The 12,679-nt window shown below is 45.9% G+C and overlaps 1 protein-coding gene across 4 annotated transcripts in view; it reads left to right on the top strand.

Moving 5' to 3' along the window:
- Window positions 1–5,110: 5,110 nt before the first annotated feature.
- USP4 (ubiquitin specific peptidase 4) overlaps window positions 5,111–12,679 on the top strand; it is a gene marked incomplete at its 5' end in the record, with an annotated part of 34,431 nt that continues 26,862 nt past the window's right edge. For 2 of the 4 annotated variants that reach the window (XM_080350323.1, XM_080350322.1), the window contains 6 exons: window positions 5,125–5,268; window positions 5,391–5,518; window positions 5,838–5,968; window positions 9,042–9,168; window positions 10,343–10,488; window positions 10,708–10,769. In XM_080350323.1, the coding sequence (XP_080206449.1) occupies window positions 5,159–5,268; window positions 5,391–5,518; window positions 5,838–5,968; window positions 9,042–9,168; window positions 10,343–10,488; window positions 10,708–10,769 (704 nt within the window). Of the gene's footprint in view, window positions 5,269–5,390; window positions 5,519–5,837; window positions 5,969–9,041; window positions 9,169–10,342; window positions 10,489–10,707; window positions 10,770–12,679 lie in introns of those variants that run through there. The other 2 variants (XM_080350321.1, XM_080350324.1) reach the window with 2 other exon arrangements.

Here is a 12,679-nt window from a genome sequence, read left to right as displayed (position 1 = left end):
CAGGTTCCTGAGCAGAGATCCTGGGTTTACAGCCTGCTGCGGAACAGCTGGAATTAGGAACTGGGACTGGCTTTCCCTGGGAAACAGCAAACCTGTGCCAAATTTCACCTGCCATCTCACTGCCCAGTGGCTCAGGCCCATCTGCCGGTCAATTTTCACTCCATAAATGACTCTGCGAGCACATTTTCTTTACAAGTCACCTCTCACGAGGCCCCGTAGTACTGAGTATAAACTTGGTGCTGGATTGAGGAGTACCAACACGGTCTGGAAACTCGGGCTTTCAAAGGGAAGGCATAACATTTCCAAGCATTAGTGCACTGTTTCTGTTATTAAAAACACTTGAGGTTTGAGTTTTGTTGGGTTTTTTTGTTTTGTTCTTTTTTGTTGTTTGCTTTTTTTTTCTTTTTGTTTTGTTTTTGGGGTGGGGGTTTGTTGTTGTTGGGTTTGTGTGTGTGTTGTGGGGTCTTGCCTTTTTCTTTTCTTTTCTTTTCTTTTCTTTTCTTTTCTTTTCTTTTTTTTCTTTTCTTTTCTTTTCTTTTCTTTTCTTTTTTTTCTTTTCTTTTCTTTTCTTTTCTTTTCTTTTCTTTTCTTTTCTTTTCTTTTCTTTTCTTTCCTTTCTTTTTTATTTTCTTGATTTTCTTTTTTATTTTCCTTTCCTTTCCTTTCCTTTCCTTTCCTTTCCTTTCCTTTCCTTTCTTTCCTTTCTCCTTCCCTTCCCTTCCCTTCCCTTCCCTTCCCTTCCCTTCCCTTCCCTTCCCTTCCCTTCCTTTCCCTTCCCTTCCCTTCTTTTTCCCTGTTATCTCCCCTCACCATTCACTGGTTGTTTTGTTACTGTACCTCCATGCCAGACCCCCCTGGGCTGGCTTGGGACACAGGGGCAGACCCTGCAGCTGCCTCCACCGACTGGCTGCCCGCTGAGTCATCCAGCTTTGAACTCACATTGCACAACCCTCACCGGCTATTTTTTAACTTCCAGTACAGGTCTGCAGAAAAAAAAAAAGCAGATGTTTTCCGTAGCTGTTTCAGCTTTGGAGCAGAAGCTGCTTGATTTAGGGGGTTATTTTTTCAGTTACTTCCCTCATTCAGGCAGGATGTTGCAATACGTGGAGGGCGCAGAGGATCACGGGCAGCAGGTGCTCATGGTGTTGGACAGCGGCTCTCCGCATGACCTGTGGAGCTTCCTTAACCTTGACTCACCAAACTCAAGCCATTTGAGCGGGACCTCCTTTGCCTCGCCTGTTCCTATCAGCCTGCGGCCCCCGCTGAGCCCCCCACAGCGGGGCAGCAGATCGCAGCACCGGCTGCTGTCCCACCCCAGGGCAGCCCTGCCAAAAAGGGGCTCTGGAACGAGCCCGCAGCTCAGAACAGCATCTTACATCATGATTATTCAGTGCTGATGGCCAAGGGATTTATTCTTTCTGGCTGTTGGGGCTGCGCGAGCAGAAAAGCAAAGCGGCAGCCCCCAACAGACACGGCCACACCAGCAGAAGCGCAGCGACGCGGCTCCGGGATGGAAATCAGCCATGCCAGCTGGGAAGGAATGACCCCAGTGTGAGCACACCGGAGGAACGCTGCAGCGGAGGTGGAAGCCTCCCAGCCCTGTTATCCATCACGTCCCAGGCCCAACTTGTAGCCCCCACCGAGGAGCAGGACCCGCGCAGGTCCTGAGTGCAGCCGGTGCTGCAAGTGGAGGGGACGAGGACGTTTGGCTGCAGGCAGCAGCTCAGCACCCAGAGCAGACCTGAGGAACCCCAGGTGACTCCGGGTGCGTTTGGCTGCAGGCAGCAGCTCAGCGCCAGAGCAGACCTGAGGAACCCCAGGTGACTCCGGGTGCGTTTGGCTGCAGGCAGCAGCTCAGCGCCAGAGCAGACCTGAGGAACCCCAGGTGATTCCTCAGGGCTTATAAAATGGGCCAGTTCTACTTCTGCCGTTCCAGACAGAAACAGACTCAGTAGGAAAGCTTAAAATAAATAAATCAATACTGACGCTTCAGCACGCGTGGAGGCTTCTGTGGCTTGAGGAGGTTGTCCCATCAGCATCTTCTGTCTGTCACATCTACACTCCTACACTCTTTTTCTGCTTCTACACTTCTATTGCAAACAGCTAACCTCTTAGTGTTCACCCTACTTTTCCATTCTTCTGCATATCAGAGTCCCAAATATCCCTATTTCCAGAGAATGCACCTGCTTCTCCTCCCCCCAAGAGCCCCCTGCCCCCTTCCCTGCTGATGGTTGCCATCAACTTCTTAAATCTTGAAACAAGTTCAGATATTTGAAGCTGTCAGGAGCTTTCCCAAGTGGCTTTTTGGGTTTTTTTTGGCTACCTATAAGATACTTGTTTATGGGTAAAAGAAAGGGTTTTTGTTTTTATTTTATTCTTAGGTTTTTGCAGTGCCAGTCTGTGGAGCTCATGAAGACCAGTCATTACACCAATAATAACCACCTGCAAGGAAAATGATCCTTTCTGCCCCGTCTCCCTCTCCTGGGTCCCCTGGTGCTCTGCCCACCAAACCCCAGCACATCTGCAATCATGGCTGTGAGATGTGGTGTTCAGAAGCGTCTACTCAACGGAAATCCTGTTGAGTGGAGCTGAAGATCTTTCTCACTCAGCCTGTTAAATGGTCTTTCAGCTATTTAAAATTCCTTTCTCCTCCTGCTGAGCTTTGTTGCACCCACTCACTTTTAAGGCAGCTCCCAGTCCCCGGTTTTGAGCATTGCCGGCTGGGATCCCCTGGGCACCCCCGCGTGGGAGCAGCCGGAGACCAGCGCAGGAAGGCAAATGGCTGAAGGGAAGAGACAGGAGAACACAGACACCCCCATCGACAGAGAAACTGCGAGAATGTCATCTCCTAGGACTGAATCAGAAAGTTTGGAACGAGATGGTTTTGTTTACTGCACTTTCTATTAGGAGCAGGTAATTCATTGGCAGAGTGAGGTCAGCCGTGTTACTATCTCAGGATAGCTGACTCATTTCAAAAACACATCCAGGCTTGCCAAAACAGGGCGTATGAGCTTCTTGAAGCCCAAAGGGGCCCTGCCCTTTGAGAAAAGCAGGACTCAGTAACAGGACTCAGCTCTTCCTGGAAGGAGAAAATGGTCTTTCTTCTTTTTTCAGTGTTAACTGGATGGACTTTCCCTGCTTTCAAAAGTACAAGAGGCCGTTGGCACGTTACCCTGGACACTGCAGCACTGCCACCCAGCCACCCCCAAACCCGCTGCCCGGAGAGCGTCCCCCGCACACAGCCCAGCACGTCACCCTCCCATTTCTTTCCATGAGATAAACCCATTTCCACCAGATACCGACCGCGTTCTACTCAGGTGCCGCGCTGCAGTTTGTGTGTCCCGCTGACCTTCCACTTTTTATGTTTTGTGAGAGGCTGTAATACCCCACAAACCTACTACTCTGCTATACTTCAACATTCTGCATTTCCATGAGATAAGTGCATTTCAACTGTAGTAGTTACAGTCCTAAAATGACATGTGGTGCTTTGAAGGCAACTGCAAGGCTGACGTGGCCGCCGTTGAAATGAGTTTGACAGCCCCGGTCTATCAGTTTAAAGGGGGTTTTTTAAGTCTCTGAATCACCGCGTGAATCCTTCTGTTTTCCCACTTCTCAAGGGTGGGCTCCCTGCGCAGCACAGGACGTGCTACCGGAGACACAAATGCCTACATCACCTATCGAGAGGTTCTTTCCAGAGATACCTTCACACTCCTCAGCAGTCTCCAGCTGGTTCTGTTCTCAACAATTTGAAGTCTCCTTCCCCAGCCAAGGCCCTGACGGTGAAGTCTGTTATGGGGGGAAATGGAGCACTTATCACTGAAACCACACAGCCCACACCCAATGCTTCTGCCACCTGCTCTGGAAGAGGCTGCCTGGGGAAACTACCATCTTGCCAATGTGAAAGGCCCAGGCAGGATCTCTATTTTATTAATGTATTTTATTAACGGTTTTGCAAGTCCAGGTGTCCTACCTAAAGGGATGCACACAGAACAGGGCAAAAAGCCCCTGCTTACATTACCCGAATCCCGGCTGCAAATTCCCTGCCCTGTTCCCCACTGGTTGGTGCTGCAGGGTTTACAGACCACCCGACCCTGCCTCAGTTTACCTGTCTCATTCATCTATTTCTAACAACTCCCTCCCCTTATGGATTTATCTAAAGTATGGATTCCTGGCTCTTCGGTTACCCTTCTTTCCAGCTTAACTTTTTAAATACAACAATCAGTCTGCATCCCAGGGTTTGTTTGGAGAGACTCTGTTTCACATGCAGGGTTCATGGTCTGATGTCTCTCAGTCCTTCCGTCCCCGCTGGGAGCAGGTGCCGGGTCCCCAGTTTTGTAAGCACCAACATTCCCTCTTCAACGGCTCCTTATGAAACGAAGAAATAAACTTAACAGCAGAGTCAGTTACACTATTAAGTGCTTTATTTTATCAGCATCGCGGAAACACTGGGGATCTTCCTCCATGAGTGATCCAGCAACTGGATGCTCATGTTGCTTATATTCACATAATTATTGCCTAGGGATTACAATTTTTGAAAATGTTGACATCCATCTATACTAAGAAATAATTGATGATGTTAGTCATAATTGTTTCAGTTTTTACACATATTAATTATTAGTTAAATATAAGCTGATCTTCTGTCTCTTGTCATGCAGAAGGATGTAAAACTTGAAAAATATCCCTCCGTTTTGCAGGTGGTCAGAAAGCATTTATAATGTCAATCGGTTAATGATGGGTACGTCTTTTATCACTTATTCACAGTATACATGAATTTGCCAGCTTCACTTCAATTACACCCTTGGCCGCGGAGCCACCTCGGGGACACGGCCCAGGCTCGGAGGGGACGAGCCCTCTGGCGCCCCGAGGCCTCCAGCCCTGGCTGCTCTGCTCCCCGCCATGGGTGGGGGTGTCCCACTGGGGGTGTTCAGGGGGGGTGTCCGTCCCGCGGCCCCTCAGCGCAGACCCGGCTCGGGCCGCCGCAAATCCCCCGAGTCCCGGCGCAAGATGGCGCCGCCGCCCCGGCAGCCCCGCCCCTGGGCGCGGCCCCGCCCAGCTCGTCAGCGGGCGCGCGGGCGGGGCGGGGCCGGCGCCTCGGGCGCACCCAGCGCGCATGCGCACGCGGGCCGACATCCGCCCGCGCCGGGGCTCGCGCACCGACATGGCGGCGGCCGCCGATGGCGGCGGCGGCCCGGAGCGGCCGGACACGGCGGTGCAGCGGGCGGAGCTGGGGCCGCTGCTGGCCACGGCCCTCAGGCCGGGGGAGTCCTGGTGAGTGCATCCCGCCGCTCCTCCCCTCCGCCCCTTTCCCCTCCGGCCGGCGGGGCCTGTGGGAGCGGGCCGGGCCGCGCCGTGGCTGAGGGGGCCGTGCCGGCCGGTGCCGGGTGTTGCAGGTACCTGGTGGACAGCCGGTGGTTCAAGCAATGGAAGAAGTACGTGGGCTTCGACTGCTGGGACATGGCCGGCGCGGACGATCCCTGCCTGTTCCCTGGGCCGGTGGACAACTCTGGTCTGTTTAGCGGTGAGTGGTGCCGGTGCGGGGTTTGCCCGGTGCGGGGTTTGCCCGGTGCGGGGTTTGCCCGGTGCGGGGTTTGCCCGGTGCGGGGGCTGTGCTGTGCTGTGCTGGGCTGCCCTCGGGCACTCCCGTGCGTGTCCGTCTGGTGCAGCTTTCGCGTTTGCGGTGCTGTGCTCTGGGAGCGCAAAAGCGGCCGTCCCGGCCTTGTGAGTGAGGAACCCGGAGAGGTTCCTGCCTCCCCGCGGGGTGTCGGTGTTTCACAGGAGCTGTGTGTGGCTCTGGAGCAGCAAAGATTGTTTGATGCTTTCTCGCACCTCCCTTCTAGATCCAGAAAGTCAGAGTTTAAAAGAACACCTCATCGAGGAGCTGGATTATGTATTGGTTCCCACCGAAGCCTGGAATAAACTGGTAACGTGGTATGGCTGCATAGAAGGACAGCAGCCTATTGTGAGAAAAGTAAGTATGGGTGAACAGAGTTATCTTCAACCTCATCTCCTTAGCTGATCTCTGCCAAGCATAGGTGATGCTTATTTTGCTGGATGTGAGTTCAGACAGAATGCACAGCAGCTCATTGGAGATAATATGATGTCTTTTTGCCTTGTTGTCTAAAAGAATGATCTTCCAGTATTACAGTTAAAGAGCCTGAATCTTTAGTGGTTCTCAGTTGATGGTTTATATGGGGCAAGAACCATGAACCTTTTTCTGGTTAGCTTTTGACATTATGGTTGTTTGGACTGGTGCGGTGCCTTTATGTTGTATGGATTAGTTTGTGCTTTGTTGAAAAATGCATGTTGTTAGTCAAGAGCTACAGATCTTCCAGGACAGAGTGAGGCATTGGACTCAATTGTGGTTTAGTACAGATGGCTTAGAGACTTCCTATGGAGCTTAAGGTGGTTCTTGGTTATTCTTCCAAAATTCTGTTACTCTAAAAGTCTTGAGACTTATTTGTGGTTTTGTTCTGTAAGTCTTATCTTTGTTTGGCAAACAGTCATTAATGCATTCTGAGGATATAACCTGTTCCAAAAGGTGTAATTTGCAAGTTGCTATTTTTGGAAATCTGTCAGATGCTTGTTTATGGATAAAAGGTTTTTTTTAATTATTCTTAGGATTTTGCACTGACTAAATTGAGCAGTGCCAGTCTGTGGAGTTCATAAAGACTAACTGCTGCACCAAGTGAATAGTGTTGATATAATGTACAGGATTAATATGGGTTACATTTAAGTAACACTACGTTACAACAGAGGCTGCTGTAAGCTATGCAAGACCCTGGAAAGTGTGGCACCTGAATGGTAAAAGGAAGTGAGATCCCTCTCTTGCAGACCCACTCATGCTGATCAGTGGTACTGGAACATTGCCATTCAGTGTGGGCTAGAAATTGTACCTAATGAGAAATTTTGACATCTTCAGAAAGCGGAACGTTCCCAGGTTCACTCTGCTCAGTAGACAGAACTCCTGTGTAAACTGAAAGTGGAGGGAGTTTTGAATGGCTGTGAGAGTTTCAGTTTTGGTTTGTTTATTGTTAACCTGGTAGTTGAAGTGAGTTTTTTCATTTAAAAGAAAAATATTGAAGTATAGCGGAGTAGTAGGTTTGTGGGATATTACAGCCTCACATGAAAAATAAAAAGCGAAAGGTCAGTGGGACACGCAAGCTGCAGCGCAGCACCTCAGTAGAACATGGTCAGTATCTGGTTACAGAATTCTCCAGGTAGCATTGGAAGTAAAGCATTGAAAGCATTCAGGGACCACAAGTTTAATCCTTTTCCTGAAGCTGGATCAACTGTAATTCTTACATCAAAATATCCATAAAAGTAGGATTTGGGAAGTAATTTTCAGGCATCTTCGTAATTTTACAAGCTGGTTTTCTGTTGCTATGTGCCTGATGGTCAGAGACAAGTACAGGAGGTTTAGATTAGGTTTATTTGTGGTTCAGGTTTCTTTTTGTAATCTCAAACCATATTTTTGGGCAGTCTTCTGTAGAGTCCCACTGTGAAGTGCATTAATGTGCAAAGTACAGAACGGTGCGCTGCTTCAGCGGCTGAATGCGTGTTGTGCTCAGATTGCTGTCCGACAGGATGACCTGAGTTTTACCTTGTCAGAGAGCAAGCTACCCGATCAAACGCTGTTTAAACGACATCTGCAGGTGATTAGAGACTCTTGCCATTCCTCTCTCCTAACAGACACAGTTATCTGATCAGAAACTTCTTGGAAGGACATCTTCCATTTCTGAATACAGTTCTTATTTATTGGTTTTTTACAGAATTCTGGAGAACAGGAAGTTTCATTTAATGAAATTCCTTCTGAAAAAAAAAAAAATCGAAAATTTGTGAATTGGTTCCTTTGCACTCTTTAAAAAAAAAGAGTCTAATTTACCTGTCAAAAAGATGGTTAAATAGGAAGTTTTACTTTCTGTTGTAATAGCAAAATAGTGAACATCTTTCCAAATATGTTTGTTAATTATTCACCTTTAAAGCACCTTGCACATCTAATACAACCCTATAAAAGTTCAGAAGAGGGAAGCATATTTTGGCCAAATTTTCACAATAAATCTTAGTCTTAGTTCTTTGTTTCTTTCCAAGACTAAGTAAAGTTTATTTCTGTAAAATGGTACAGATGTAGATCACAGCAAGTCTACTGTCACGAGAATGTACTAGAATAGAATATTTCAGTTGGAAGGGACCGACAGCGATCATCTAGTCCAACTGCCTGACCACTTCAGGGCTGACCGAAAGCTAAAGCAAATTATTAAAGACACTGTCCAAATTAATCTTAAACACTGTTAGTTTGAAAAATTATACTTGCTGGTTCAATGAAGTACCATCTCGGTCTCATAGGCTTCATAGTTCCAAAGAACTATGGAGGGAATTGAGGTGTGTTTTGTTTTGGCCTTTTTCTCCAGTTACATCAGGGTTGTCTCATAACTGGCCTCTGAAATGTGCTTTTCTTTCTGGCATAATGTATTTCATTATCTGTAGGTGAAGAGTGGTGTTAGTCTTGCAGGATAACCTTTCTAAAAATACCCTCAAAGTTAGGGGATGGGCAGATGTACCTACTGGAACATCCTCTCAAATGCAAAATTGATTTGAAAATGACTCTGAAATAAAGGAATGTCATCAAGATGAGTTCTGATGTATTTGTCTGGTTTTGCTTTTTTTTTTTAATATATATACACCTTAGCCAAAGACTGGAGGCAAAATGTATTTTTTTTTCTAGAATGATCTGATTGTGTGATCAAGTATTTTTCACGGGTAATTAGCTCGCACTATCAGTTCAGCTGTGATGATGGATCTTTGGAACTTTGCACTGTGGAAGGAAGGCATGGGGATTTATTTAGTTTTAAAAACAAAGCCCCAAAACAAGCTGCCAGAGGTTGTGACTGAATCTGGACTTCAGAGCAAGTCAGTGTTCTGTTTATGGCTTGGCTTGCAAGACTCCTAAAGACAGACTATTTAGATGAGTGTACCTTCTGGAGGACTGTTTAGTATTTTAACTTTGTGTTATTTTGTTAATTGCATCTGCCTTCTGTTTTCAGGTAGTGGAGTATGGTCTGTTTGTGAAGCACTATAAGGTTGAAGTTTATCTTCTTGAGCTGAAGTTGTGTGAGAGCAGTGATCCTGACAATGTAATTAGCTGCCACTTTAGCAAAGCAGATACTGTTGGTAAGTGGTTCTCTGATACGTTAACCTGTGCTCTGATGCTACCTCTGGAGATACTTTGTGCCCTCCAGAACAAGAATGATATTGATAAACTGGAGCGAATCTAGTGGGTACTGATAGGACGGTTGGGGAATGTGATGTGCGAGAAGAGGCGGAGGGAGCTGTGTTTAGCCTGGAGAAGAGGAGGCTTTGGGAGGACCTCGTAGCACCTACGAGGAGGTTACTGGAACCTGGACTCAGGCTATTTACTGAGTCATAAAGCAAAAAGACAACAGACAATGGTCATAAATTGAAACAGGACAGATTCCAACTGAATATAACGAAAAACTTTTCCGTATTAGCATAGCTAGACGTTTGAACAGGGCCCAGAGAGGCGGGGGAATCTTCCTTCCTGTAAGTTTGGAACACCTGGTTAGATAAGTCCCAGGCAGCCTGTTCTGAATTCTATGTTGACCCTGCTTGGAGTGGCTGGACCAGCAACCTCCCGAGTTTCTTTGAGCCACTGTGATTCTGTGTGCAACACAGGGAGTTGTGGTTAAGAGCTTTGAGGAGCACATTGGTTACTAACTCATGTCCTTAAGAAACATCCACGTCACTAATGTGAAGCAGTTCTGTCTCTGGTTCTCCTACGATTCCTTCTTCCCAGTGTGTGCATGTTTTAGACACCTTCTTAATGGCTCTTCCTACACTTCTTCCTGAAATGTCTCTTCTCCCTCTTTCTCTCTGTGTCATCACTATATTTTTTTCATGTAAAAATGCTGAATGTCAGCTGTCATATGTGTCCATAAAGATCCTTTATTTCACTTTGGTGATGTATGGCTTGACCATAGTACCTGAAAACACTCCCTTCTTGAGCCTGTGTTTTCAAATGGAGGCTGTTTCACAGAAGTTGGCCTGTGGACAGGAACTTCTAAATGTGTTCTGAATGTTACTGGTTTGAGGACTTGATGGGCAAATACATGACTGACAGCAGAAGTTCTTCGTTCTTTCAGACTAAATATCAAACAAGCTACATGAGCAATTCTAAATTTCATAATACAGTTTCTACTCAAAGGATTTCGAGGGGTCATGGATGTATCTCTTTGCTGAATTTCTGGCTTGCCAGGTTTTTCAAAAGCACTCATGTTTTAGGAATCTTGGTGTTGTTTGTTTTGTTTTGTATTTTCCTCCTGAACAGCTACCATTGAGAAAGAAATGAGAAAACTATTTAATATCCCAGCTGAGAAGGAAACCAGGCTATGGAACAGGTATACCAGTAACACTTACGAGCAGCTCAGTAAGCTGGACAGCACTGTGCAAGATGCGTGGCTCTATCATGGTCAGGTAAGGGGCAGAACTTTTTGGTGTTTGCTTTTGGTGTGTGTTTTGTTGGATTTTGTTTGTTTGTTTGTTTAGATTCTTGTGAACTGCTTGTGCTGATAGGTAATTTTTTTCACTTCAACGCCCTTTGAGCAAACATTGAAAATGTGGCTTGTTGAGGATTTTGCGAAATGTGTAGCAGACTTGCAGTTACCTTTCTTTATTATCTGAACTCTCTTTCAGGTTGTTCTAATAGAAGTGAGAAATGAAGATGGCACGTGGCCTGGGCAACATTTCCTGGCAAAGTAAGCAAGCGTATTCTCAAGTTTTCTGCTGTTTTGTTTGGCTTGTTTGCTTGGTTTTGGTGATCACATGTTCTCTGTGAAAGCCTGGTTTTCACTGGCTATTGTGGATTTCTTTGCTTTGGGTATTTTGAAGGAGGAGAGAAAATCTTGAACGTAAATGCTCTTTGGTGATTCTGCTGCTGGTTTCTTGTCTTAGTAGCAGTCTTCTGTTGTAGAGTTGATTTCAAATAGGTTGTGTAAGCATTAAATAGCTTAGGTATCTATAGCGCTTAGGAGATGAAAGTGCTATTTACATTGAGCTAGTGTACTTAAAATCTGCCTCTGAAGACTGCACAGCGGGGAAAAAAATAATCTGTCTTCTACCGTTGCAGAACAAAAAGGATCTTGGAGTGTATTTCCAAAACTGCCAGTAGTGGATGCTCAGAGTTCTAGCAGTTCCTCCTTAAAAAGGGTGTAGAAATAGCTGAGCAGCCCCTCCTGCCACCAAAGCCAATTATAGAAGCCTGTAAATATTGACACAGATACTCCCTCTCTACTGTCTAATTTAGAGATGAGTAAGAGAGGGACTGATGAAATAGTGTGTGTATAGAGTGAATGGTGTAGAATGGAAGCTGCATGCAGTGATAACGAACTGCTCTTAGCAAGTCGTACCACAGAAAGTAGAATTCTGTGATTTTACTAGGCTGGTGTCCTACTCCTTTTCCCATGAGCAGGCCATCAGACTTTACATTGATAAAATGTTTTTCTGCACAACACAGTTAACTTACAGAAGTTGCTGCCAAGTGATCTCATTTGAGATCAAGATGTTGCTAATCTTAAATAATGGATCAAATAAGTCAGTGAAACCTATTTTGAAACAATTATTTACTTCTGAGATAGAAGGCTGGGTAAAAGGATCAGGAGAATGTTCATGGAAGTGTAAGAGTGCAACGTGAAAAGCATCTAAACATTCCTACCGTGTGCCTGACCGAGTCCTGGTTGATGGTCAGTAGTAGAGAGGCAGCGGTGCAAGACCAGTTATAACCTTTTGTTTCAATGGGAAGCAAAGCTAAAAGGGAGCCTGTAGCATTTCCAGTCCTCAGTCTTTTCTTCTTTTTCAGCAGCTAGTCTGATAAGTACTTTTAATTAACCTCTAGTGATACTTGAATGAAAATGGTTATTAGTATGCAGATTAATATTTTCTAATGATGTAGAAACAAAGCTTTGTTTATTATAATGTAGAACGCATGAAATTGTTTGACTTGATGCTGATAATGGTGGCTGAAAGAACCGTAGTAAGTCATACCTGTAGGATTATTTGTTCATTTGTCTTGGCTAACTACCTCCTTTGCCAGGATCTCTGTTAGTTAAGAAACTAAGGTGTATATTCCACATTGGCGTAGCAAGTTCTACTCCCTTGCTCTTGTGGCCTTATTTAGTCTTGTAGGTTAAATGCATAATAACTGTTTGTTCAAAAACACTCTTTGGGAGGACAAAATGGGGAGGAAGCAGCTGGACTGCCCCTCCTCCTCAGAACTGACACTGGTGTGTGCTGATCAGCACACAAACTGCTGATCGAATCAGAAGGGCCTGCTGAAGTGGCCAGGGCAAAGGCTGTTTCTCAGGAAAGCAGTTGTACTTTACTGTTTTTGGGTTATAATGAGCCCTGCTAGACTAACTTTGTGCCTTCCTGTGCCAAGGGTGGCTGTGTCATATACGGCAAGTTGGATAGAAAGACTGGACTTGAAAGTTCTGTGTTTGAAATGGAAGGAGGAAAAAGTTGAGAACTTATTCTTTCATAGATGTATGATAACAAAAAATGACAGTGAACAAGTTTTCCTGTTAGGTTCAGTGCCATTTTATGTCTTTAAGCTACTAATATTGTACAGGAATTGCCTTGATAGCCCCAAACCCACATACGAATCGCACTT

The sequence above is a fragment of the Nesoenas mayeri genome (assembly GCF_963082525.1).
Source record: "Nesoenas mayeri genome assembly, chromosome: 10".
Lineage (NCBI taxonomy): Eukaryota > Metazoa > Chordata > Aves > Columbiformes > Columbidae > Nesoenas > Nesoenas mayeri.
This window is presented reverse-complemented; position numbering and strand designations above follow the sequence as displayed.